This window comes from Coloeus monedula, assembly GCF_965178545.1.
Source record: "Coloeus monedula genome assembly, chromosome: 31".
In the NCBI taxonomy this organism is placed as follows: domain Eukaryota; kingdom Metazoa; phylum Chordata; class Aves; order Passeriformes; family Corvidae; genus Coloeus; species Coloeus monedula.
Genome location: NC_138811.1, coordinates 818,373 through 839,740, shown reverse-complemented (window position 1 = coordinate 839,740; position 21,368 = coordinate 818,373). Strand labels below are relative to the sequence as shown.

Below are 21,368 nucleotides of genomic sequence, written 5' to 3'. Positions count from 1 at the left end.
GGACGGAGGGGTGGATAATTGCATGGATGGACGGACAGAGGGATGGATGGACAGACAGATGCATGGATGGGCAGATGGATGGAGGAAGAGGAGGGGGTGCTGGGGAAGGCTGTGGCGGAGTCGCCGCGGGGCTTTGAGGGTGCTGGAGGATCTCGCGGTGTCGAGGGTCCCAAAGGGCTCCGGTTGTCGAGGGTTTCGGGGAGCTCCGGTTTTTCAGCTTTCGAGGGTCTGAAACATCTCCGGGGGTTTTTTTGGGGGTTTTCTTGAGGATTTCAAGGATGTCTCCAGTGGTTTAGGATCTCAAGGATTTCCAGTTTTTGAGGGTCTTGGGTTCTTGAGGATCTCCAGGTTTTTGAGGTTCTCGAGGATCTCAAGGATCTCCAGTTTTTGGGGGTCACGAGTTCTTCAGGATCTCAAGGAATTCCAGGTTTTGAGAATCTCAGGGATTTTCAGTTTTTGAGCATCTCGAGGATCTCCGGTTCTTGAGTTCTTGAGTTCTTGAGGATCTCCAGATTTTGGGGGTCTTGAGTCACTGAGGATCTCAAGGATTCCGGGGTTCTCTGAGGACATCTTGGGGTCCCTCAGGACCATCCTGGGGTTCTTTGAGGCCATTTTGGGGTCCCTCAGGGCCATCCCAGGTTTGAGAACATCCCAATGTCCCTCAGGGCCATCCCAAGGTTCCTCAGGGACATCTTGGGGTCCCTCAGGACCATCCCGAGGTTCTTTGAGGGCATCTTGGGGTCCCTCAGGACCATCCTGGGGTTCTTTGAGAACATTTTGGGGTCCTTCAGGGCCATCCCAGGTTCGAGAACATCCCAGTGTCCCTCAGGGCCATCCCAAGGTTCCTCAGGGACATCTTGGGGTCCGTCAGGGCCATCCTGGGGTTCTCTGAGGACATCTTGGGGTCCCTCAGGGCCATCCTGGGGTTCTTTGAGAACATTTTGGGGTCCCTCAGGGCCATCCCAGGTTTGAGAACATCCCAATGTCCCTCAGGGCCATCCCAAGGTTCCTCAGGGACATCTTGGGGTCCCTCAGGACCATCCCGAGGTTCTTTGAGGGCATCTTGGGGTCCCTCAGGGCCATTTCGGGGTTCTTTGAGGACATTTTGGGATCCCTCAGGACCATCTTGGGGTTCTTTGAGGACATTTTGGGATCCCTCAGGACCATTTTTGGGTTCTTTGAGGACATTTTGGGATCTCTCAGGACCATTTTGGGGTTCTTTGAGGGCATTTTGGGATCCCTCAGGACCATCCCGAGGTTCTTTGAGGGCATCTTGGGGTCCCTCAGGACCATCCCGAGGTTCTTTGAGGGCATCTTGGGGTCCCTCAGGACCATCCCGAGGTTCTTTGAGGGCATCTTGGGGTCCCTCAGGACCATCCCGAGGTTCTTTGAGGGCATCTTGGGGTCCCTCAGGACCATCCCGAGGTTCTTTGAGGGCATCTTGGGGTCCCTCAGGACCATCCCGAGGTTCTTTGAGGGCATCTCGGGGTCCCTCAGGACCATTTTGGGGTTCTTTGAGGACATTTTGGGATCCCTCAGGACCATCTTGGGGTTCTTTGAGGACATTTTGGGATCCCTCAGGACCATCTTGGGGTTCTTTGAGGGCATTTTGGGATCCCTCAGAGCCATCTCAGGATCCTTGGAGGTTATCCCGGGATTTTTCCGGAGCCGTGCCAGGCTCTCTCGGGGCGGGCGGCGGGGCCGCGGTGCCGGCGCGGTGCCGACGCGGCGCCGGCGCGGTGACGACGCTGACTGACCGGTGCCCCCCCCATTGCAGGTCACCTGCGGGAAGCCCCTTCCCCTCTCATGATGCCTTCCCCACAGATGCCGCCGTTCCAGGGCCTCGTGCCTCAGTCGCCCCCTCAGCAAAACATCCAGCCAAAAAAACAGGTGCCACAGCGGGAACGGGGGATTGGGGGATCGGGGCTGGGGGGGGGAGCCGAGGCGCCCGAGCGGCGCGGAGAGAGGTCGGGATCGGGATCGACATCCGGCCCAAGAAACAGGTGAAACAGCGGGGATTTGGGGTTTTGGGGTTGGGAGCAGGGTTGGGATCGGGATTGGGGTTAGGATTGGGGTTAGGATTGGGATGAGCGCTCACAGAGGCACTGGAATGGTTCGGGAGGTCGGGATCGACATCCGGCCCAAGAAACGGGAAACAGCGGGGATTTGGGGTTTTGGGGTTGGGAGCAGGGTTGGGATCGGGATTGGGGTTAGGATTGGGGTTAGGATTGGGGTTAGGATTGGGGTCAGCGCTCATAGAGGCGCTGGAATGGTTCGGGAGGTCGGGATCGACATCCGGCCCAAGAAACGGGAAACAGCGGGGATTTGGGGTTTTGGGGTTGGGATTGGGGTTAGGATTGGGGTTAGGATTGGGGTTAGGATTGGGATCAGCGCTCACAGAGGCGCTGGAATGGTTCGGGAGGTCGGGATCGGGATCAACATCCAGCCAAAGAAGCAGCGGGGATTTGGGGTTTTGGGGTTGGGATTGGGGTCGGGATCGGGGTTAGGATTGGGGTCAGCGCTCATAGAGGCGCTGGAATGGTTCGGAGAGAGGTCGGGATTGGGATCGACATCCGGCCCAAGAAGCGGGAAACAGCGGGGATTTGGGGTTTTGGGGTTGGGAGCAGGGTCGGGGTCAGGATTGGGGTTAGGATTGGGGTCAGGGATTGGGATCAGGATTGGGATCAGCGCTCATAGAGGCGCTGGAATGGTTCGGGAGGTCGGGATCGACATCCGGCCCAAGAAATGGGAAACAGCGGGGATTTGGGGTTTTGGGGTTGGGATTGGGGTTAGGATTGGGGTTAGGATTGGGATCAGCGCTCACAGAGGCGCTGGAATTCTTTGGAGAGAGGTCGGGATCAGGATCAACATCCAGCCAAAGAAACAGCGGGGATTTGGGGTTTTGGGGTTAGGAGCAGGGTCGGGATCGGTATCGGGGTCAGGATTGGGGATAGGATTGGGATCAGCACTCACAGAGGCGCTGGAATGGTTCGGAGAGAGGTCGGGATTGGGATCGACATCCGGCCCAAGAAACGGGAAACAGCGGGGATTTGGGGTTTTGGGGTTGGGATTGGGGTTAGGATTGGGGTTAGGATTGGGATCAGCGCTCATAGAGGCGCTGGAATGGTTCGGGAGGTCGGGATCGGGATCAACATCCAGCCAAAGAAGCAGCGGGGATTTGGGGTTTTGGGGTTGGGATTGGGGTTAGGATTGGGGTTAGGATTGGGATCAGCGCTCACAGAGGCGCTGGAATGGTTCAGAGAGAGGTCGGGATCGGGATCGACATCCGGCCCAAGAAACGGGAAACAGCGGGGATTTGGGGTTTTGGGGTTGGGAGCAGGGTCGGGATCGGGATTGTGTTAGGATTGGGATCAGGATTGGGATCAGCGCTCATAGAGGCGCTGGAATGGTTCGGGAGGTCGGGATTGACATCCGGCCCAAGAAACGGGAAACAGCGGGGATTTGGGGTTTTGGGGTTGGGATTGGGGTTAGGATTGGGGTTAGGATTGGGGTTAGGATTGGGATCAGCACTCACAGAGGCGCTGGAATGGTTCGGGAGGTCGGGATCGGGATCAACATCCAGCCAAAGAAGCAGCGGGGATTTGGGGTTTTGGGGTTAGGATTGGGGTCAGGATTGGGGTTAGGATTGGGATCAGTGCTCACAGAGGCGCTGGAATGGTTCGGAGAGAGGTCGGGATTGGGATCGACATCCGGCCCAAGAAACGGGAAACAGCGGGGATTTGGGGTTTTGGGGTTGGGAGCAGGGTTGGGATCGGGATTGGGGTTAGGATTGGGGTTAGGATTGGGATCAGGATTGGGATCAGCGCTCATAGAGGCGCTGGAATGGTTCGGGAGGTCGGGATCGACATCCGGCCCAAGAAACGGGAAACAGCGGGGATTTGGGGTTTTGGGGTTGGGATTGGGGTCAGGATTGGGGTTAGGATTGGGGTTAGGATTGGGATCAGGATTGGGATCAGCGCTCACAGAGGCGCTGGAATTCTTTGGAGAGAGGTCGGGATCAGGATCAACATCCAGCCAAAGAAACAGCGGGGATTTGGGGTTTTGGGGTTGGGAGCAGGGTCGGGATCGGTATCGGGGTCAGGATTGGGGTTAGGATTGGGATCAGCGCTCACAGAGGCGCTGGAATGGTTCGGAGAGAGGTCGGGATCGGGATCGACATCCGGCCCAAGAAACGGGAAACAGCGGGGATTTGGGGTTTTGGGGTTGGGATTGGGGTTAGGATTGGGGTCAGGATTGGGGTCAGCGCTCACAGAGGCGCTGGAATGGTTCGGGAGGTCGGGATCGGGATCAACATCCAGCCAAAGAAGCAGCGGGGATTTGGGGTTTTGGGGTTGGGATTGGGGTTAGGATTGGGGTTAGGATCAGGGCCAGGATTGGGATCAGCGCTCACAGAGGCGCTGGAATGGTTCGGAGAGAGGTCGGGATCGGGATCGACGTCCGGCCCAAGAAACGGGAAACAGCGGGGATTTGGGGTTTTGGGGTTGGGATCAGGGAGGAAGAGGAAGAGGGTCGGGGTGTCCAGGCTGGGATTTCCCACGAGAGATGAGAGGCAGGGTTTGGATCGGGATTGGGATCGGGATGGGGATCAGGATGGGGTTTTTGAGGTCAGGATTGGGCTTTTGGGGTTAGGATGGGGTTTTTGGGGTCAGGATTGGGGTTTTGAGGTCAGGATGGGGGTTTTTGGGGTCAGGATTGGGGTTTTTGGGGTCAGGATTGGGGTTTTTGGGGTCCGGATGGGGGTTTTGGGGTCAGGATTGGGGTTTTGGGGTTAGGATGGGGTTTTTGGGGTCAGGATTGGGGTTTTTGGGGTCAGGATTGGGGTTTTTGGGGTCAGGATTGGGGTTTTTGGGGTCAGGATTGGGGTTTTGGGGTTAGGATGGGGGTTTTTGGGGTCAGGATTGGGGTTTTTGGGGTCAGGATTGGGGTTTTTGGGGTCAGGATGGGGTTTTTGGGGTGGATCCTGACCCCGGCTTTCCCGTGGCAGGAGCTGCGAGCGGGATGGGGGTTTTTGGGGTCAGGATGGTGTTTTTGGGGTCAGGATGGTGTTTTTGGGGTCAGGATGGGGTTTTTGGGGTCAGGATGGGGGTTTTTGGGGTCAGGATGGTGTTTTTGGGGTCAGGATGGGGTTTTTGGGGTCAGGATGGGGGTTTTTGGGTCAGGATTGGTGTTTTTGGGGTCAGGATTGGTGTTTTGGGGTCAGGATGGGGTTTTTGGGTGGATCCTGACCCCGGCTTTCCCGTGGCAGGAGCTGCGAGCGGGATTGGGGTTTTTGGGGTTAGGATGGGGTTTTTGGGGTCAGGATGGGGTTTTTGGGGTCAGGATGGGGTTTTTGGGGTCAGGATGGTGTTTTTGGGGTCCGGATGGGGTTTTTGGGGTCCGGATTGGGGTTTTTGGGGTCAGGATGGGGTTTTTGGGTCAGGATGGTGTTTTTGGGGTCAGGATGGGGTTTTTGGGGTCAGGATGGTGTTTTTGGGGTCAGGATGGGGTTTTTGGGGTCAGGATTGGGGTTTTGAGGTCAGGATGGGGGTTTTTGGGGTCAGGATTGGGGTTTTTGGGGTCAGGATGGGGTTTTTGGGGTCCGGATTGGGGTTTTTGGGGTCAGGATTGGTGTTTTTGGGGTCCGGATTGGGGTTTTTGGGGTCAGGATGGGGTTTTTGGGTGGATCCTGACCCCGGCTTTCCCGTGGCAGGAGCTGCGAGCGGGATGGGGGTTTTTGGGGTCAGGATGGGGTTTTTGGGGTCAGGATTGGGGTTTTTGGGGTCAGGATGGGGTTTTTGGGGTCAGGATGGGGTTTTTGGGGTCAGGATTGGGGTTTTGAGGTCAGGATGGGGGTTTTTGGGGTCAGGATTGGGGTTTTTGGGGTCAGGATGGGGTTTTTGGGGTCAGGATGGTGTTTTTGGGGTCCGGATGGGGTTTTTGGGGTCAGGATGGTGTTTTTGGGGTCAGGATGGGGTTTTTGGGGTCAGGATGGTGTTTTTGGGGTCAGGATGGGGTTTTTGGGTGGATCCTGACCCCGGCTTTCCCGTGGCAGGAGCTGCGAGCGGGATGGGGGTTTTTGGGGTCAGGATTGGGGTTTTTGGGGTCAGGATGGTGTTTTGGGGTCAGGATGGGGGTTTTTGGGGTCAGGATGGGGTTTTTGGGGTCAGGATGGGGGTTTTGGGGTCAGGATTGGGGTTTTTGGGGTCAGGATTGGGGTTTTTGGGGTCCGGAATGGGGTTTTTGGGGTCGGGATGGGGGTTTTTGGGGTCAGGATGGGGTTTTTGGGGTCAGGATTGGGGTTTTTGGGGTCAGGATGGTGTTTTTGGGGTCAGGATTGGGGTTTTGAGGTCAGGATGGGGGTTTTTGGGGTCAGGATTGGTGTTTTTGGGGTCAGGATTGGTGTTTTTGGGGTCCGGATGGGGTTTTTGGGGTCCGGATTGGGGTTTTTGGGGTCAGGATTGGTGTTTTTGGGGTCCGAATAGGGGGTTTTTGGGGTCAGGATTGGGGTTTTTGGGGTCAGGATGGTGTTTTTGGGGTCAGGATTGGTGTTTTTGGGGTCAGGATTGGTGTTTTTGGGGTCCGGATTGGGGGTTTTGGGGTCAGGATGGGGTTTTTGGGTGGATCCTGACCCCGGCTTTCCCGTGGCAGGAGCTGCGAGCGGGATGGGGGTTTTTGGGGTCAGGATGGGGGGTTTTGGGGTCCGGATGGTGTTTTTGGGGTCAGGATGGGGTTTTTGGGGTCGGGATGGGGGTTTTTGGGGTCAGGATGGGGTTTTTGGGGTTAGGATGGGGTTTTTGGGGTCAGGATGGTGTTTTTGGGGTCAGGATGGGGTTTTTGGGGTCAGGATTGGTGTTTTTGGGGTCAGGATGGGGTTTTTGGGGTCAGGATTGGGGTTTTTGGGTGGATCCTGACCCCGGCTTTCCCGTGGCAGGAGCTGCGAGCGGGATGGGGGTTTTTGGGGTCAGGATGGTGTTTTTGGGGTCAGGATTGGGGTTTTTGGGGTCGGGATGGGGGTTTTTGGGGTCCGGATTGGGGTTTTTGGGGTCGGGATTGGGGTTTTTGGGGTCAGGATGGGGTTTTTGGGGTCAGGATGGTGGTTTTGGGGTCAGGATGGTGTTTTTGGGGTCAGGATTGGGGTTTTTGGGGTCAGGATGGTGTTTTTGGGGTCAGGATGGGGGTTTTTGGGGTCAGGATGGGGGTTTTTGGGGTCAGGATTGGGGTTTTTGGGGTCAGGATGGTGTTTTTGGGGTCAGGATTGGTGTTTTTGGGGTCAGGATTGGTGTTTTTGGGGTCCGGATTGGGGGTTTTGGGGTCAGGATGGGGTTTTTGGGGTCAGGATTGGGGTTTTTGGGGTCAGGATTGGGGTTTTTGGGGTCAGGATGGTGGTTTTGGGGTCAGGATGGTGTTTTTGGGGTCCGGATGGGGTTTTTGGGGTCCGGATTGGGGTTTTGAGGTCAGGATGGGGGTTTTTGGGGTCAGGATGGGGTTTTTGGGGTCAGGATGGTGTTTTTGGGGTCCGGATTGGGGTTTTTGGGGTCAGGATTGGTGTTTTTGGGGTCCGGATTGGGGTTTTTGGGGTCAGGATTGGTGTTTTTGGGGTCCGGATTGGGGTTTTTGGGGTCAGGATGGGGTTTTTGGGTGGATCCTGACCCCGGCTTTCCCGTGGCAGGAGCTGCGAGCGGGATGGGGGTTTTTGGGGTCAGGATGGTGTTTTTGGGGTCAGGATTGGGGTTTTTGGGGTCAGGATGGGGGTTTTTGGGGTCAGGATGGGGTTTTTGGGGTCAGGATTGGGGTTTTGGGGTTAGGATGGGGGTTTTTGGGGTCAGGATGGGGGTTTTTGGGGTCAGGATGGGGGTTTTTGGGGTCAGGATTGGGGTTTTTGGGGTCAGGATTGGGGTTTTTGGGGTCAGGATTGGGGTTTTTGGGGTCAGGATGGGGTTTTTGGGGTCAGGATTGGTGTTTTTGGGGTCAGGATGGTGTTTTTGGGGTCAGGATGGGGGTTTTGGGGTCAGGATGGGGTTTTTGGGGTGGATCCTGACCCCGGCTTTCCCGTGGCAGGAGCTGCGAGCGGGATGGGGGTTTTTGGGTCAGGATGGTGTTTTTGGGGTCAGGATTGGGGTTTTTGGGGTCGGGATGGGGGTTTTTGGGGTCCGGATTGGGGTTTTTGGGGTCGGGATGGGGGTTTTTGGGGTCAGGATGGGGTTTTTGGGGTCAGGATGGTGGTTTTGGGGTCAGGATGGTGTTTTTGGGGTCAGGATTGGGGTTTTTGGGGTCAGGATGGTGTTTTTGGGGTCAGGATGGGGGTTTTTGGGGTCAGGATGGGGGTTTTTGGGGTCAGGATTGGGGTTTTTGGGGTCAGGATTGGTGTTTTTGGGGTCCGGATTGGGGTTTTTGGGGTCAGGATTGGGGTTTTTGGGGTCAGGATGGGGTTTTTGGGTGGATCCTGACCCCGGCTTTCCCGTGGCAGGAGCTGCGAGCGGGATGGGGGTTTTTGGGGTCAGGATGGGGTTTTTGGGGTCAGGATTGGGGTTTTTGGGGTCAGGATGGGGTTTTTGGGGTCAGGATGGGGTTTTTGGGGTCAGGATTGGGGTTTTGAGGTCAGGATGGGGGTTTTTGGGGTCAGGATTGGGGTTTTTGGGGTCAGGATGGTGTTTTTGGGGTCAGGATGGTGTTTTTGGGGTCCGGATGGGGTTTTTGGGGTCAGGATGGTGTTTTTGGGGTCAGGATGGGGGTTTTTGGGGTCAGGATGGGGTTTTTGGGTGGATCCTGACCCCGGCTTTCCCGTGGCAGGAGCTGCGAGCGGGATGGGGGTTTTTGGGGTCAGGATGGGGTTTTTGGGGTCAGGATGGGGTTTTTGGGGTCAGGATGGGGTTTTTGGGGTCAGGATGGGGTTTTTGGGGTCAGGATGGTGTTTTTGGGGTCCGGATGGGGTTTTTGGGGTCCGGATTGGGGTTTTTGGGGTCAGGATGGGGTTTTTGGGTCAGGATGGTGTTTTTGGGGTCAGGATGGGGTTTTTGGGGTCAGGATGGTGTTTTTGGGGTCAGGATGGGGTTTTTGGGGTCAGGATTGGGGTTTTGAGGTCAGGATGGGGGTTTTTGGGGTCAGGATTGGGGTTTTTGGGGTCAGGATGGGGTTTTTGGGGTCCGGATTGGGGTTTTTGGGGTCAGGATTGGTGTTTTTGGGGTCCGGATTGGGGTTTTTGGGGTCAGGATGGGGTTTTTGGGTGGATCCTGACCCCGGCTTTCCCGTGGCAGGAGCTGCGAGCGGGATGGGGGTTTTTGGGGTCAGGATGGGGTTTTTGGGGTCAGGATGGTGTTTTTGGGGTCAGGATGGGGTTTTTGGGTGGATCCTGACCCCGGCTTTCCCGTGGCAGGAGCTGCGAGCGGCCTCGGTGGTGCAGTCGCAGCCGCTGGGGGGGGGGAAGGAGGAGAAGCTTCACTCGCCCGTGATCCGCAACGAGACCTTCAGCCCCCCCCTGCGCCAGGACCCCCCCAAGGGCCACCCCGAGGGCATCAAAGCGGCCCCACACCTCCCCCAGAGTGAGTGCGGCCCCCCCCGGGGAGGGGAGACCCCAAAAGAGCCCAAAAAACCCCGAAAAATTCCATGGGGAGGGGAAAAAAAAAAAACCCCGAAAAAAATCCCCCGAAAAATTCCCCAGAAACTCCAAAGGGAGGGAAAAAACCCCAAAAAATCCCCCAGAAACTCCAAAGGGAGGGGAAAAACCCAAAAAATCCCCCAGAAACTCCAAAGGGAGGGGAAAAACCCCAAAAAATTCCCCAGAAACTCTAAAGGGAGGGGAAAAACCCAAAAAATCCCCCAGAAACTCCAAAGGGAGGGGAAAAACCCCAAAAAATCCCCCAGAAACTCCAAAGGGAGGGGAAAAAAACCCCAAAAATCCCCCAAAAACTCCAAAGGGAGGGGAAAAAAACCCCAAAAATCCCCCAAAAACTCCAAAAGGAGGGGAAAAACCCCAAAAAATCCCCCAGAAACTCCAAAGGGAGGGGAAAAAAACCCCAAAAATACCCCAGAAACTCCAAAGGGAGGGGGAAAAACCCCAAAAAATCCCCCAGAAACTCCAAAAGGAGGGGAAAAACCCCAAAAAATCCCCCAGAAACTCTAAAGGGAGGGGAAAAACCCCAAAAAATCCCCCAGAAACTCCAAAAGGAGGGAAAAACCCCAAAAAATCCCCCAGAAACTCCAAAAGGAGGGAAAAACCCCAAAAAATCCCCCAGAAACTCCAAAGGGAGGGGAAAAACCCCAAAAAATCCCCCAGAAACTCTAAAGGGAGGGGAAAAACCCCAAAAAATCCCCCAGGAATACCAAAGGGAGGGGAAAAACCCCAAAAAATCCCCCAAAAACTCGAAAGGGAGGGAAAAACCCCAAAAAATCCCCCGGAAACTCCAAAGGGAGGGGAAAAACCCCAAAAAATCCCCCAGAAACTCTAAAGGGAGGGGAAAAACCCCAAAAAATTCCCCAAAAACTCTAAAGGGAGGGGAAAACCCCAAAAATCCCCCAGAAACTCCAAAAGGAGGGGAAAAACCCCAAAAAATCCCCCAGAAACTCCAAATGGAGGGAAAAAAATCCCAAAAATCCCCCAGAAACTCCAAAGGGAGGGGAAAAAAACCCCAAAAATACCCCAGAAACTCCAAAAGGAGGGGAAAAACCCCAAAAAATCCCCCAGAAACTCCAAAAGGAGGGAAAAAAATCCCAAAAATCCCCCAGAAACTCCAAAGGGAGGGGAAAAAAACCCCAAAAATACCCCAGAAACTCCAAAAGGAGGGGAAAAACCCCAAAAAATCCCCCAGAAACTCTAAAGGGAGGGGGAAAAACCCCAAAAAATCCCCCAGAAACTCCAAAGGGAGGGGAAAAACCCCAAAAAATCCCCCAAAAACTCGAAAGGGAGGGAAAAACCCCAAAAAATCCCCCAGAAACTCTAAAGGGAGGGAAAAACCAAAAAAATCCCCCAGAAATACCAAAGGGAGGGGAAAAACCCCAAAAAATCCCCCAGGAATACCAAAGGGAGGGGAAAAACCCCAAAAAATCCCCCAAAAACTCGAAAGGGAGGGAAAAACCCCAAAAAATCCCCCGGAAACTCCAAAGGGAGGGGAAAAACCCCAAAAAATCCCCCAGAAACTCTAAAGGGAGGGGAAAAACCCCAAAAAATTCCCCAAAAACTCTAAAGGGAGGGGAAAACCCCAAAAATCCCCCAGAAACTCCAAAAGGAGGGGAAAAACCCCAAAAAATCCCCCAGAAACTCCAAATGGAGGGAAAAAAATCCCAAAAATCCCCCAGAAACTCCAAAGGGAGGGGAAAAAAACCCCAAAAATACCCCAGAAACTCCAAAAGGAGGGGAAAAACCCCAAAAAATCCCCCAGAAACTCCAAAAGGAGGGAAAAAAATCCCAAAAATCCCCCAGAAACTCCAAAGGGAGGGGAAAAAAACCCCAAAAATACCCCAGAAACTCCAAAAGGAGGGGAAAAACCCCAAAAAATCCCCCAGAAACTCTAAAGGGAGGGGGAAAAACCCCAAAAAATCCCCCAGAAACTCCAAAGGGAGGGGAAAAACCCCAAAAAATCCCCCAAAAACTCGAAAGGGAGGGAAAAACCCCAAAAAATCCCCCAGAAACTCTAAAGGGAGGGGGAAAAACCCCAAAAAATCCCCCAGAAACTCTAAAGGGAGGGGAAAAACCCCAAAAAATCCCCCAGAAATACCAAAGGGAGGGGAAAAACCCCAAAAAATCCCCCAGAAACTCTAAAGGGAGGGGAAAAACCCCAAAAAATTCCCCAAAAACTCTAAAGGGAGGGGAAAACCCCAAAAATCCCCCAGAAACTCCAAAAGGAGGGGAAAAACCCCAAAAAATCCCCCAGAAACTCTAAAGGGAGGGGAAAAACCCAAAAAATCCCCCAGAAACTCCAAAGGGAGGGGATAAAAACCCCAAAAATACCCCAGAAACTCCAAAAGGAGGGAAAAAACCCCAAAAAATCCCCCAGAAACTCCAAAGGGAGGGGAAAAACCCCAAAAAATCCCCCAGAAACTCCAAAGGGAGGGAAAAACCCCAAAAAATCCCCCGAAACTCCAAAGGGAGGGGAAAAACCCCAAAAAATCCCCCAGAAACTCCAAAAGGAGGGAAAAAAATCCCAAAAATCCCCCAGAAACTCCAAAGGGAGGGGAAAAAACCCAAAAAATCCCCCAGGAACTCCAAAGGGAGGGGAAAAACCCCAAAAAATCCCCCAAAAACTTCATGGGGAGGGGGAGACCTCAAAAACCCCGGTGTGGGAATGAGACCCCAACACCCCCCCCCCGTTTTGGGGTCAGTAATCCCAAATTTAGGATCAAACCCCCCACAATTCCCAAATTTAGGATCAAAACCCCAGTAATTCCCAATTTTGGGTTCCAAACCCCAATAATTCCCAGTTTTGGGATCTAAAACCCCAATAATTCCCAATTTTTGGGTTCAAACCCCCACAATTCTCAATTTTTGGGTTCCAAACCCCCCCAATTCCCAATTTTGGGTTCCAAACCCCAATAATTCCCAGTTTTGGGATCTAAAACCCCAATAATTCCCAATTTTCGGGTTCCAAACCCCCACAATTCCCAACTTTTGGGTTCCAAACCCCAATAATTCCCAATTTTTTGGGTTCCAACCCCCACAATTCTCAATTTTTGGGTTCCAAACCCCCCCAGTTCCCAATTTCAGGTTCAAAACCCCCATAATTCCCGGTTTTGGGATCTAAAACCCCAATAATTCTCGATTTTTGGGTTCAAACCCCCACAATTCCCAATTTTGGGGTTCAAAACCCCCATAATTCCCAATTCTCAGATCTACAACCTCAATAATTCCTGATTTTGGGTTCAAAACCCCCAGAATTTCCAGTTTTGGGTTCAAACCCCAATAATTCACAATTTTGGGATCTAAAACCTCAATTATTCCTGCTTTTGGGGATCCAAACCCCCCCCAATTCCCAATTTTTGGCTTCCAAATCCCCACAATTCCCAATTTTTGGGTTCAGACCCCCACAATTCCCAACTTTTGGGTTCAAAACCCCCAGAATTCCCGGTTTTTGGGTTCAAAACTCCCACAATTCCTGATTTTTGGGTTCAGACCCCATAATTCTCGATTTTTGGGTTCCAAACCCCCACAATTCCCAATTTTTGGGCTCCAACCCCCCCCCAATTCCCAATTTTGGGATCCAAACCCCCCCAATTCCCAAGTTCGGGTTCCAAACCCCCCCAATTCCCAATTTTTGGGTTCCAACCCCCCCCAATTCCCAATTTTGGGATCTAAACTCCCACAATTCCCAATTTTGGGGTTCAAACCCAAATAATTCCTAATTTTTGGGTTCAAAACCCCCATAATTTCCAGTTTGGGGTTCAAGCCCCAATAATTCCCAATTTTGGGATCTAAACCCCCACAATTCCCAACTTTTGGGTTCAAACCCCCCCAATTCCCAATTTTTGGGTTCCAACCCCCCCCAATTCCCAATTTTGGGATCTAAACTCCCACAATTCCCAATTTTGGGGTTCAAACCCAAATAATTCCTAATTTTTGGGTTCAAAACCCCCATAATTTCCAGTTTGGGGTTCAAACCCCAATAATTCCCAATTTTGGGATCTAAACCCCCACAATTCCCAATTTTGGGTTCAGACCCCCACAATTCCCAATTTTTGGGCTCCAATTCCCAATTTTGGGATCTAAACCCCCACAATTCCCAACTTTTGGGTTCCAAACCCCCACAATTCCCAATTTTGGGATCTAAAACCCCAATAATTCCCAATTTTTGGGCTCCAACCCCCCCACAATTCCCGATTTTGGGATCTAAACCCCCACAATTCCCAATTTTTTGGGTTCCAAACCCCCCCAGTTCCCAATTTTTGGCTTCCAAACCCCCCCAATTCCCAATTTTGGGATCTAAACCCCCACAATTCCCAATTTTGGGTTCAGACCCCCACAATTCCCAATTTTTGGGCTCCAACCCCCCCCCAATTCCCAATTTTGGGATCCAAACCCCCACAATTCCCAATTTTTGGGCTCCAACCCCCCCAATTCCCAATTTTGGGATCCAAACCCCCACAATTCCCAATTTTTTGGGTTCCAAACCCCCACAATTCCGAATTTTGGGATCCAAACCACCACAATTCCCAATTTTTGGCTTCCAAACCCCCACAATTCCCAATTTTGGGATCCAAACCACCACAATTCCCAATTTTTGGGTTCCAAACCCCCCCCAATTCCCAATTTTGGGGTTGCAGGGCCGGAGCTGAAGCCCCTGGAGGGGGGAGGACCCCGGCCCGTGATCCGACCCCCGGAGCAGACCCCGCCCGCCCCGGACAAGGACCGGCAGAAACCGGAGCCCAAAACACCCGTGGCCCCCAAAAAGGTAAAAAAACCTCCAAATTTGGGGGGAAATCCCAAATTTCCCGAAGAATCCCCAAAAAAGGATCGCGTTGGACCCCTGGGATTTGGGGTTTTGGGGGGTTCTGTCCTAGGAAACGGGGGGGGAAACCTGAGGGAGCTGCAGAAGCTCCAGGGTTGGATCTTGGAGAACCCCCTGAGGTCCCACCAGGCTGAGGGAGCTGCAGAAGCTCCAGGGTTGGATCTGGGGGAACCCCCTGAGGTCCCACCAGGCTGAGGGAGCTGCAGAAGCTCCAGGGTTGGATCTTGGGGAACCCCCTGAGGTCCCACCAGGCTGAGGGAGCTGCAGAAGCTCCAGGGTTGGATCTTGGAGAACCCCCTGAGGTCCCACCAGGCTGAGGGAGCTGGAGAAGCTCCAGAGTTGGATCTGGGGGAACCCCCTGAGGTCCCACCAGGCTGAGGGAGCTGCAGAAGCTCCAGAGTTGGATCTGGGGGAACCCCCTGAGGTCCCACCAGGCTGAGGGAGCTGCAGAAGCTCCAGAGTTGGATCTGGGGGAACCCCCTGAGGTCCCACCAGGCTGAGGGAGCTGCAGAAGCTCCAGGGTTGGATCTGGGGGAACCCCCTGAGGTCCCACCAGGCTGAGGGAGCTGCAGAAGCTCCAGGGTTGGATCTGGGGGAACCCCCTGAGGTCCCACCAGGCTGAGGGAGCTGCAGAAGCTCCAGGGTTGGATCTTGGGGAACCCCCTGAGGTCCCACCAGGCTGAGGGAGCTGCAGAAGCTCCAGGGTTGGATCTTGGGGAACCCCCTGAGGTCCCACCAGGCTGAGGGAGCTGCAGAAGCTCCAGAGTTGGATCTTGGGGAACCCCCTGAGGTCCCACCAGGCTGAGGGAGCTGCAGAAGCTCCAGAGTTGGATCTTGGAGAACCCCCTGAGGTCCCACCAGGCTGAGGGAGCTGCAGAAGCTCCAGGGTTGGATATGGGGGAACCCCCTGAGGTCCCACCAGGCTGAGGGAGCTGCAGAAGCTCCAGAGTTGGATCTTGGGGAACCCCTGAGGTCCCACCAGGCTGAGGGAGCTGCAGAAGCTCCAGAGTTGGGTGTTGGAGAACCCCCTGAGGTCCCACCAGGCTGAGGGAGCTGCAGAAGCTCCAGAGTTGGATCTGGGGGAACCCCCTGAGGTCCCACCAGGCTGAGGGAGCTGCAGAAGCTCCAGGGTTGGATCTGGGGGATCCTGTGGTGGCCACCACGGCTCCGGGTGGATCCCAGTGGATCCCAGAGCTTCTGGTGACCCAGATCCCTTTTGCAGGACCTGAAGATCAAGAACATGGGCTCCTGGGCGTCCCTGGTGCAGAAGCACCCGGCGGCGCCGGCGGCGGCGGCCAAGTCGTCGAGCGACTCCTTCGAGCAGTTCAAGCGGGCGGCGCGCGAGAAGGAGGAGCGCGAGAAGGCCCTCAAGGCCCAGGCCGAGCAGGCGGAGCGCGAGAAGGAGCGGCTCCGGAGGGAGCAGGAGAGGATGAGGTGAGGGGACAACCAGGGCCACCAGCGGGAACATCAGGAACAGCACCGGGAACATCAGGAACAGCACCGGGAACCCCATAAATACCACCAGGGACCCCATAAACACCACCAGGAACCCCATAAACACCACCAGGGACCCCACAGACACCACCAGGAACCCCATAAACACCACCAGGAACCCCACAGACACCACCAGGAACCCCATAAACACCACCAGGGACCCCATAAATACCACCAGGAACCCCATAAACACCACCAGGAACCTCATAAACAGCACCAGGAACCTCATAAACAGCACCAGGAACCCCATAAACACCACCAGGAACCCCGTAAACAGCACCAGGAACCCCATAAACAGCACCAGGAACCCCATAAACAGCACCAGGAACACCATAAATACCACCAGGAACTCCATAAACAGCATCAGGAACACCATAAACACCACCAGGGACCCCATAAATACGACCAGGAACTCCATAAACACCACCAGGAACACCATAAACACCACCAGGAACTCCATAAACACCACCAGGAACTCCATAAACACCACCAGGGACCCCATAAACAGCACCAGGAACACCATAAACACCACCAGGGACCCCACAGACACCACCAGGAACCCCACAGACACCACCAGGAACCCCACAGACACCACCAGGGACACCATAAACACCACCAGGAACTCCATAAACACCACCAGGAACTCCATAAACACCACCAGGAACCCCATAAACACCACCAGGGACCCCATAAACAGCACCAGGAACACCATAAACAGCACCAGGAACACCATAAACACCACCAGGGACCCCATAAATACGACCAGGAACTCCATAAACACCACCAGGAACCCCATAAACACCACCAGGAACCCCATAAACACCACCAGGAACCCCATAAACACCACCAGGGACCCCATAAACACCACCAGGAACCCCATAAACACCACCAGGAACCCCACAGACACCACCAGGAACCCCATAAACACCACCAGGGACCCCATAAACACCACCAGGAACCCCATAAACACCACCAGGGACCCCACAGACACCACCAGTTCCACCAGGAGCGGCACCAGCACCACCAGCACCATTCCCGTGGCCGTTCCCGGTCGTTCCCTGACCCGTGGCCGGTGCTATGGGGGGTTCCTGGTCACTCACGGTCACTCCTGGTCCCTGTGGTCACTCACAGTTACTGTGGTCACTTGTGGTCACTCCTGGTCCCTGTGGTCTCTCGTGGTCCCTGTGGTCACTCCTGGTGTCCCTGTGGTCACTCTGGTCACTGTGGTCACTCCGCAGGAGCCGCGAGGACGAGGAGGCGCTGGAGCAGGCGTGGGGGGGTCCCTGGTCACTGTGGTCACTCCTGGTGTCCCTGTGGTCACTGTGGTCACTCGTGGTGTCCCTGTGGTCACTCCTGGTGTCCCTGTGGTCACTCCGCAGGAGCCACGAGGACGAGGAGGCGCTGGAGCAGGCGCGGGGGGGTCCCTGGTCACTGTGGTCACTCCTGGTGTCCCTGTGGTCACTCTGGTCACTGTGGTCACTCGTGGTGTCCCTGTGGTCACTCTGGTCACTGTGGTCACTCCGCAGGAGCCGCGAGGACGAGGAGGCGCTGGAGCAGGCGCGGGGGGGTCCCTGGTCACTGTGGTCACTCCTGGTGTCCCTGTGGTCACTGTGGTCACTCGTGGTGTCCCTGTGGTCACTGTGGTCCCTGTGGTCACTCCTGTGGTCACTGTGGTCCCTGTGGTCACTCCTGGTGTCCCTGTGGTCACTCCTGGTGTCCCTGTGGTCACTGTGGTCACTCCTGCTGTCCCTGTGGTCACTCCTGGTCACTCGTGGTCACTCTGGTCAGTCCTGGTGTCCCTGTGGTCACTGTGGTCCCTGTGGTCACTCCTGGTGTCCCTGTGGTCACTCTGCAGGAGCCGCGAGGACGAGGAGGCGCTGGAGCAGGCGCGGGGGGGTCCCTGGTCCCTGTGGTCACTCCTGGTGTCCCTGTGGTCCCTGTGGTCACTCGTGGTGTCCCTGTGGTCACTCCTGGTCACTCTGGTCACTCTGGTCACTCCGCAGGAGCCGCGAGGACAAGGAGGCGCTGGAGCAGGCGCGGGGGGGGTCCCTGGTCCCTGTGGTCACTCCTGGTCACTCGTGGTCAATGTGGTCACTCCTGGTGTCCCTGTGGTCCCTGTGGTCACTCGTGGTGTCCCTGTGGTCACTCCTGGTCACTCGTGGTCACTCTGGTCAGTCCTGGTGTCCCTGTGGTCACTCGTGGTGTCCCTGTGGTCACTCTGGTCACTGTGGTCACTCCGCAGGAGCCGCGAGGACGAGGAGGCGCTGGAGCAGGCGTGGGGGGGTCCCTGGTCCCTGTGGTCACTCGTGGTGTCACTGTGGTCACTCGTGGTGTCACTGTGGTCACTGTGGTCACTCGTGGTGTCCCTGTGGTCACTCCTGGTCACTGTGGTCACTGTGGTCACTCCGCAGGAGCCGCGAGGACGAGGAGGCGCTGGAGCAGGCGCGGGGGGGTCCCTGGTCCCTGTGGTCACTCGTGGTGTCCCTGTGGTCACTCGTGGTGTCCCTGTGGTCACTCGTGGTCACTCTGGTCACTGTGGTCACTCCGCAGGAGCCGCGAGGACGAGGAGGCGCTGGAGCAGGCGCGGGGGGGTTCCTGGTCACTGTGGTCACTCGTGGTGTCCCTGTGGTCACTCGTGGTGTCCCTGTGGTCACTGTGGTCACTGTGGTCACTCCGCAGGAGCCGCGAGGACGAGGAGGCGCTGGAGCAGGCGCGCCGGGTGCACGAGGAGGTTCGGCGGCGCCAGGAGCAGCAGCAGCCGCCGCCGCCGGGGCCCGGGCCGGGCGCGGTGCCGGTGCCGGTGCCGGTGTCGGCGTCGGCGGCGCCGCCGCAGCCCCAGAGCTCCCAGAGCTCCCAGTCCATGCTGGACCAGCAGCGGGAGATGGCCCGGAAGAGGGAGCAGGAGCGGCGGCGCCGGGAAGCGGTGAGGGAAGGGTTAAAAACGGCGCCCGGGGGGGTCGTGCCCCAAAACGCCGAGGAATCGCCCCAAAAGAACGCCGGGAAAGGGGGGGGAGAAAAACGCCGGGGAATGGAGTAAAATGGTGTGAAACGTGCCCAAAAAAATGCCCAGAAATCCGTGGGAAGGCCTGAAGTTGTGTGAAATGTCCCCAAAAATTCCCCAAAAATCCCTGGGAAAGGTGTAGAATTGTGTGAAATGTCCTCAGAAATTCCCGTGGGAAGTGGGAGAAAAAATCCCCAAAAATTCCTTGGGAAAGGCCTAAAATTGTGTGAAATGTCCTCAAAAATTCCTCAAAAATCCCTGGGAAAGGCCTAAAATTGTCTGAAATATCCCCAAAAAATCCCGTGGGAAATGGGAGAAAAACTCCCCAAAAATCCCTGGGAAAAGCCTGAAATTGTGTGAAATGTCCCCAAAAAAATCTCCAGAAATCCCTGGGAAATGCCTAAAATTGTGTGAAATGTCCCCAAAAAATCCCCAGAAATCCCTGGGAAATGCCTAAAATTGTGTGAAATATCCCCAAAAAATCCCATGGGAAGTGGGAGAAAAAATCCCAAAAAAATTCCTGGGAAAGGCCTGAAATTGTGTGAAATATCCCCAAAAAAATCTCCAGAAATTCCTAGGAAAGGCCTAAAATTGTCTGAAATGTCCCCAAAAAATCCCATGGGAAGTGGGAGAAAAACTCCCCAAAAATCCCTGGGAAAAGCCTGAAATTGTGTGAAATATCCCCAAAAAATCCCGTGGGAAATGGGAGAAAAATTCCCGGGAAAGGCCTAAAATTGTGTGAAATGTCCCCAAAAAACCCCGTGGGAAGTGGGAGAAATATTCCCAAAAAATTCCTGGGAAAGCCAAAAAAAAACCAAAATCCAAGAAAACCCTGGAGCTGCTCCCAAAAAAAAAAGGGTGGGAATGGCCCCAAAACACCCAAAAAGTGGGAAAATCTCCTTAAAAATCACTGGGAAGTTAAAATAAAAATCCTGGGAATGCTGAAAAGAATTCTGGGAACACCAAAAATGGGTCAGAATGGGAAATCCTTGGGAATTCCGGGAATCCTCTGCCCCAAACCCTCTGGGAACGGCTGGAAAAACCCCAAAAAATGGGAAAAACTCCTTAAAAATAATGAAAACGCAAAAAAAATCAGGAACATGGTTTTAAAATCCTGGGAATGCTGAAAAAAAACATCCTGGGAACCCCAGAAATTCCTGAAAATGAGAATTCTCTGGGATGCTGAGGGTCCTCTGCCAAAAAAAACCCTGGGAACGGCCAAAAAAACATCAAAAATGGGAAAAACTCCTTAAAAATAATAATAAATAAAAGAAAATTCGGAAAAAGGTTTTAAAAATTCCTGGGAATGCTGAAAAAAATCCTGGCAAGCCCAGAAATTCCTAAAAATGAGAATTCTGTGGGATGCTGAGGATGCTCTGCCAAAAACTCCCCTTGGGAACGGCCAAAAAACCATCAAAAATGGGAAAAACGCCTTAAAAATAATAATAAAAAGAGAATTTGGAAAAACGTTCTAAAAATTCCCATGAATTCTGAAAAAAATCCTGGGAACACCAAAAATTCCTAAAAATGAGAAATTTTGGGGATTTCAGGGATCCTCTGCCAAGAAAACCCCTGGGAACAGCCAAAAAAAAAAACAAAAATAGGCCAGAAACTCCTAAAAAACGGGGGAAAAAATCCCCAAAAAATCAGGTTAAAAATCCAAAAAAAATCTGGGAAAAATTGCCAAAAAATCAGGTTAAAAATCCGGAAAAAATCCCAAAAAATCCGGAAAAAATTGCCAAAAAATCAGGTTAAAAATCCCCAAAAAATCCGGAAAAATTGCCAAAAAATCAATTTAAAAATCCCCAAAAAATCCGGAAAAAATTGCCAAAAAAATCAGGAAAAAAAATCCAAAAAATCAGGTTAAAAATCCCCAAAAAATCCGGAAAAAATTGCCAAAAAAATCAGGAAAAAAAATCCAAAAAATCAGGTTAAAAATCCCCAAAAAATCCGGAAAAAATTCCAAAAAAATCAGGAAAAAAATTCCAAAAAATCAGGTTAAAAATCCCAAAAAAATCCGGAAAAAATTCCAAAAAAATCAGGAAAAAAATTCCAAAAAATCAGGTTAAAAATCCCCAAAAAATCCGGAAAAAAATCCCCAAAAAATCAGGTTAAAAATCCCCAAAAAATCAGGTTAAAAATCCCCAAAAAATCCGGAAAAAATTCCCAAAAAATCCGGAAAAAATGGCCAAAAAATCAGGTTAAAAATCCCCAAAAAATCCGGAAAAAAATTCCAAAAAAATCAGGAAAAAAATTCCAAAACATCAGGTTAAAAATCCAGAAAAAATTCCCAAAAAATCCGGAAAAACATTGCCAAAAAATCAGGTTAAAAATCCCAAAAAAATCCGGAAAAAAAATCCCAAAAAATCAGGAAAAAAATTCCAAAAAAACCCAGGTTAAAAATTCAAAAAAAATCCAGAAAAAATTCCCAAAAAATC

At 53.4% G+C, this 21,368-nt stretch overlaps 1 protein-coding gene across 3 annotated transcripts in view; it reads left to right on the top strand.

Annotated features, from left to right (window-relative positions):
* The window catches only part of BRD4 (bromodomain containing 4), a 63,788-nt gene that overhangs the window by 42,004 nt on the left and 416 nt on the right, over positions 1 to 21,368 (top strand). For all 3 annotated transcript variants that reach the window (XM_082299407.1, XM_082299405.1, XM_082299406.1), the window contains exons 17-21: positions 1,778 to 1,890; positions 9,374 to 9,539; positions 14,251 to 14,378; positions 15,658 to 15,869; positions 18,609 to 18,852. In XM_082299407.1, the coding sequence (XP_082155533.1) occupies positions 1,778 to 1,890; positions 9,374 to 9,539; positions 14,251 to 14,378; positions 15,658 to 15,869; positions 18,609 to 18,852 (863 nt within the window). The remainder of the gene's footprint in view (positions 1 to 1,777; positions 1,891 to 9,373; positions 9,540 to 14,250; positions 14,379 to 15,657; positions 15,870 to 18,608; positions 18,853 to 21,368) is intronic.